Source organism: Perca flavescens, chromosome 17, assembly GCF_004354835.1.
Source record: "Perca flavescens isolate YP-PL-M2 chromosome 17, PFLA_1.0, whole genome shotgun sequence".
In the NCBI taxonomy this organism is placed as follows: Eukaryota; Metazoa; Chordata; class Actinopteri; order Perciformes; family Percidae; genus Perca; species Perca flavescens.
In genome coordinates, this window is record NC_041347.1 from 34,118,200 (window position 1) to 34,124,043 (window position 5,844).

A 5,844-nucleotide genomic window follows, 5' to 3' on the forward strand; every position below is an offset into this window, starting at 1 on the left:
TTACCTTTACTTCTTATTTATTTACCTTTATTTCTTATTTATTAACCTTTATTTACCTTTATTTATTTAACCTTTATTTCATTTTGAACCTTTATTTACCTTTACTTCTTATTTATTTACCTTTATTTCTCACCTGTTTGTCTCGAGCTGATGAATGGATGATTAAAGCAGGTTAATGTAGTTGGTGCAGTAGCAGAGTGTGACCAGTAGGGGTCTAACTGTGTCCCCAGAGTGTGACCAGTAGGGGTCTAACTGTCCCCCCCCCCAGAGTGTGACCAGTAGGGGTCTAACTGTGTCCCCCCCCCCCCCCAGAGTGTGACCAGTAGGGGTCTGACTGTGTCCCCCCCAGAGTGTGACCAGTAGGGGTCTGACTGTGTCCCCCCCAGAGTGTGACCAGTAGGGGTCTGACTGTGTCCCCCCCAGAGTGTGACCAGTAGGGGTCTGACTGTGTGTGTCCCCCCCCCAGAGTGTGACCAGTAGGGGTCTGACTGTGTGTCCCCCCCCCCCCCCAGAGTGTGACCAGTAGGGGTCTGACTGCCCCCAGCATGCTGCCGGCCTCCATCCAGATCACCGGCGAGCAGCTCTCCCCGGCGGAGGTCCAGGACATCTGCGAGAGCCTGAAGGAAGACGGCGTTCGGCTGCTGTCGGTGCGAGGCTGCCAGCTGTCCGACCGAGACTTCGGCCGAGTTTGCCGCGGCGTCGCCGAGTCTCGGTCGCTGGCGCAGCTCAACCTGAACCTCGGCGTGGTCGGCGCCGCCGGCCGCGCTCGCCACCTGGCGGACGCCCTGAGCACCAACCGCTCGCTGCAGACGCTGTTGTAAGTTCACCTACGAACACGCTTCATAGACCAGTTCAGACCAGTTCAGACCAGTTCAGACCAGTTCAGACCAGTTCAGACTCTTTTAGACCAGTTCAGACTCTTTTAGACCAGTTCAGACTCTTTTAGACCAGTTCAGACCAGTTTAGACCCTTTTAGACCAGTTCAGACTCTTTTAGACCAGTTCAGACTCTTTTAGACCAGTTCAGACCAGTTCAGACCAGTTTAGACTCTTTTAGACCAGTTCAGACTCTTTTAGACCAGTTCAGACTCTTTTAGACCAGTTCAGACCAGTTTAGACCCTTTTAGACCAGTTCAGACTCTTTTAGACCAGTTTAGACTCCCATTAGACCACTTTAGACCACTTTAGACCACTTTAGACCAGTTAAGACCAGTTTAGACCAGTTTAGACTTAGCCCGGTTCAGACTCTTTTAGACCAGTTCAGACCAGTTTAGACCAGTTTAGACCAGTTCAGACCAGTTTAGACCCTTTTAGACCAGTTCAGACTCTTTTAGACCAGTTTAGACTCCTGTTAGACCACTTTAGACCAGTTAAGACCAGTTTAGACCAGTTTAGACCCTTTTAGACCAGTTCAGACTCTTTTAGACAAGTTTAGACTCCTTTCAGACCAGTTTAGACTCTTTTAGACCAGTTTAGACTCCCATTAGACCACTTTAGACCAGTTAAGACCAGTTTAGACCCTTTTAGACCAGTTCAGACTCTTTTAGACCAGGTTAGACTCCTATTAGACCACGTTAGACCAGTTGAGACCAGTTTAGACCAGTTCAGACTCTTTTAGACCAGTTCAGACTCCTGTTAGACCAGTTTAGACTCCTATTAGACCAGTTTAGACCAGTTAAGACCAGTTTAGACCAGTTAAGACCAGTTTAGACCCTTTTAGACCACTTCAGACCCTTTTAGACCAGTTTAGACTCCTATTAGACAAGTTTAGACCAGTTAAGACCAGTTTAGACCAGTTTAGACTCCTATTAGACCAGTTTAGACCACTTTAGACCAGTTAAGACCAGTTTAGACCAGTTTAGACCCTTTTAGACCCGTTCAGACTCTTTTAGACCAGTTAAGACTCCTATTACACCACTTTAGACCAGTTGAGACCAGTTTAGACCAGTTCAGACTCTTTTAGACCAGTTCAGACTCCTGTTAGACCAGTTTAGACTCCTATTAGACCAGTTTAGACCAGTTAAGTCCAGTTTAGACCAGTTAAGACCAGTTTAGACCCTTTTAGACCACTTCAGACCCTTTTAGACCAGTTTAGACTCCTATTAGACAAGTTTAGACCAGTTAAGACCAGTTTAGACCAGTTTAGACTCCTATTAGACTAGTTTAGACCGGTTAAGACCAATTTAGACAACTTTAGACCCTTTTGGACCAGTTCAGACTCTTTTAGACCAGTTTAGACTGTTTTTAGACCAGTTTAGACTCCTATTAGACCAGTTTAGACCAGTTAAGATCAGTTTAGACCGGTTTAGACCCTTTTAGATCAGTTCAAACCCTTTTAGACCAAATCAGACTCTTTTAGACCAGTTTAGACTCTTTTAGACCAGTTTACTCCTTTTAGACCCTTTAGACCAGTTCATACTCTTTTAGACCAGTTTAGACTCCTTTTAGACCAGTTTACTCCTTTTAGACCACTTTAGACCAGTTTAGACTCCTTTTAGACAACCTTAGACTCTTTTAGACCAGTTAAGACCAGTTTAGACCAGTTTAGACCAGTTTAGACCCTTTTAGACCAGTTTAGACTCCTATTAGACCACTTTAGACTCTTTTAGACCAGTTTAGACCAGTTTAGACCAGTTTAGACTCCTATTAGACCACTTTAGACTCTTTGAGACCAGTTAAGACCAGTTACATTACATTATTACATTACATGTCATTTAGCTGACGCTTTTATCCAAAGAGACTTAAAATTGCTATATATGTCAGAGGTCGCACAACTCTGGAGCAACTAGGGGCTAATTTAGACTCCTTTTAGACCAGTTTAGTCTCTTGTAGACCTCTTTAGACCGGTTTAGACTCCTTTTAGACCACGTAACACCAATTTAGACTCTTGTAGACCAGTTTAGACTCTTGTAGACCTCTTTAGACCAGTTTAGATTCTTTTTAGACCACTTTAGACCAATTTAGACTCTTTTAGACCAGTTCAGACTCCTTTTAGACCAGTTTAGACTCTTGTAGACCTCTTTAGACCAGTTTAGACCAGTTTAGACTGCTTTTAGACCAATTTAGACTCTTTTAGACCAGTTTAGACTCTTTTAGAGTATTTATTGTCAGCTATATTTCTAACTCTTCGTAGTTTCTATGGAAACCTCTCTGTGTGTTTTTAAGCTTTTGAAGCTCGGTCCATTCTGTATATTTTGAGAGTCAGTGTGATGATGTGATTGGTCCGTGAGACTCTCTGTCCCCCCCCCCTGCAGTCTCCACGGCAACCCGCTGTTGGACGGCGGCCTGGTGACCCTGAACGCGGCACTGTCGACCCACCCGGCACTGGTCTGCCTGGACCTGGGGGACTGCTCTCTGGGGGACCAAGCCCTGGCACTGGTCTGTGGACTACTGCCCCCTGACGGGGCCAAGTCAGGTCACCATTCAATTTAACTTTATCAACAACACGCAGTCATTCAATCTAACTTTATCAACAACACATTGTCATTCAATCTAACTTTATCAACAACACGCAGTCATTCAATCTAACTTTATCAACAACACAGTCATTCAATCTACCTTTATCAACAATACAGTCATTCAATCTAACTTTATCAACAACACAGTCATTCAATCTAACTTTATCAACAACACACTGTCATTCAATCTAACTTTAACAACAACAAGCTGTCATTCAATCTAACTATTAACAACACACTGTCATTCAATTTAACTTTATTAAAAACACACTGTCATTCAATCTAACTTTATCAACAGCACCCGGTCATTCAATCAAACTTTATCAACAACACACAGTCATTCAATCTAACTTTATCAACAACACACAGTCATTCAATCAAACTTTATCGACAACAAACTGTCATTCAATCTAACTTTCAACAACACGCAGTCATTCAGTCTAACTTTATTAACAACACGCAGTCATTCAATCTAACTTTATCAACAACACACAGTCATTCAATATAACTTTATTAACAACAGTCATTCAATCTAACTTTATCAACAACACACAGTCATTCAATCTAACTTTATCAACAACATGCAGTCATTCAATCTAACTTTATCAACAACACTTAGTCATTCAATCTAACTTTATCAACAACACACTGTCATTCAATCTAACTTTATTAACAATGCGCAGTCATTCAATCTAACTTTATCAACAACATGCAGTCATTCAATCTAACTTTATCAACAACGCGCAGTCATTCAATCTAACTTTATTAACAACACAGTCATTCAATCTAACTTTATTAACAACACACAGTCATTCAGTCTAACTTCATCAACAACACAGTCATTCAATCTAACTTTGTCAACAACACAGTATCATTCAATCTAACTTTATCAACAACACACTGTCATTCAATATAACTTTATTAACAACAGTCATTCAATCTAACTTTATCAACAACACGCAGTCATTCAATCTAACTTCATCAACAACATGCAGTCATTCAATCTAACTTTATTAACAACACACAGTCATTCAATCTAACTTTATCAACAACACAGTCATTCAATCTAACTTTATCAATAACACACAGCCATTCAATCCGACTTGTGTTGCTGGTTAAGTTGCTGATTGCATTGCTGATTGTGTTGCTGGTTGTGTTGCTGATTGCGCTGCTGGTTGTCTGCAGGTCTGAGGGAGCTGACTCTGAGTGCTAACCCAGGAATCAGCTCTAAAGGCTGGGCTCGCCTCGCCATCGCCGTCGCTCACAGCTCTCAGCTCAGAGTGCTCAACCTAGACTACAATCCTCTGGGTAACACACACTACTACACACTACACACTACACACACACACTACACACACTACACACTACACACAGTACTACACACTACACACTACTACACACTACACACACACTACTACACACTACACACACACACTACACACACACACACACACACACACACCACACACACACACTACTACACACTACACACACACTACACACTACACACACACTACACACACACTACACACTTACTACAAAGTGACAAAAATGTTGAAAGAAAATGATAAAAAACAACAACAAAAGCAACTAAAACATGATAGAAGAGATGAAATCTAAAGCTGTGGTTCTGGTTCCAGGTGATCAGATCGCCGGGATGCTGGCGGTTGCCGTGGCATCCAGCAGAACCCTGGAGGCGCTGGACCTGGAGGGAACCGGACTGACCAACCAATCAGCACAGGTGGACCAATCACACAGCTCGCATCGTCATTCATCAGTTTGTCCAGCAGGGGGCGACATTGTTCTAAACTTGTAATGTAACCTGAAATCTCCATCACCAAACCCACCAGACTCCATGTAAATAATCAGGACTTTTAAAAGTCCTGATTATTTACATGGAGTCTGGTGGAGATATGCTGGCTCTATACACACTAAAAGTCCTGATTATTTACATGGAGTCTGGTGGAAATATGCTGGCTCTATACACGCTTAAAGTCCGGATTATTTACATGGAGTCTGGTGGAGAAATGCTGGCTCTATACCCGCTAAAAGTCCTGATTATTTACATGGAGTCTGGTGGAGATATGCTGGCTCTATACACGCTAAAAGTCCTGATTATTTACATGGAGTCTGGTGGGTTTGGTGATGGGGACCCTTTACTCTTTAGTGTTTGAGCCGTTTTGTGTGAATAAAGTTTTGATGTTTTGAATGTGCAGGTGTTCCTGGACATGGTGGAGAACTACCCGACCTGTCTGCGGGTTCTGGTTCTGGCCGAGAACGACATCAGTCCGGAGCTGCAGCAGCAGATCTGTGACCTGCTGTCTGACGACGAGCCAGGCCCCGCCTCCAGCGATGCCCTGCAGCCAATCAGAGACAAGTACCAGCCA

At 43.1% G+C, this 5,844-nt stretch overlaps 1 protein-coding gene across 1 annotated transcript in view; it reads left to right on the forward strand.

The window, feature by feature from the left end:
* Positions 1-537: 537 nt before the first annotated feature.
* lrrc73 (leucine rich repeat containing 73) overlaps positions 538-5,844 on the forward strand; it is a 7,117-nt gene continuing 1,810 nt past the window's right edge. The window contains exons 1-5 of the mRNA XM_028603977.1: positions 538-817; positions 3,254-3,414; positions 4,643-4,765; positions 5,098-5,198; positions 5,674-5,844. The exon at positions 5,674-5,844 is cut by the window's right edge and continues 64 nt beyond it. Coding sequence (XP_028459778.1) covers positions 546-817; positions 3,254-3,414; positions 4,643-4,765; positions 5,098-5,198; positions 5,674-5,844 — 828 coding nt within the window. The 5' untranslated portion in view covers positions 538-545. The remainder of the gene's footprint in view (positions 818-3,253; positions 3,415-4,642; positions 4,766-5,097; positions 5,199-5,673) is intronic.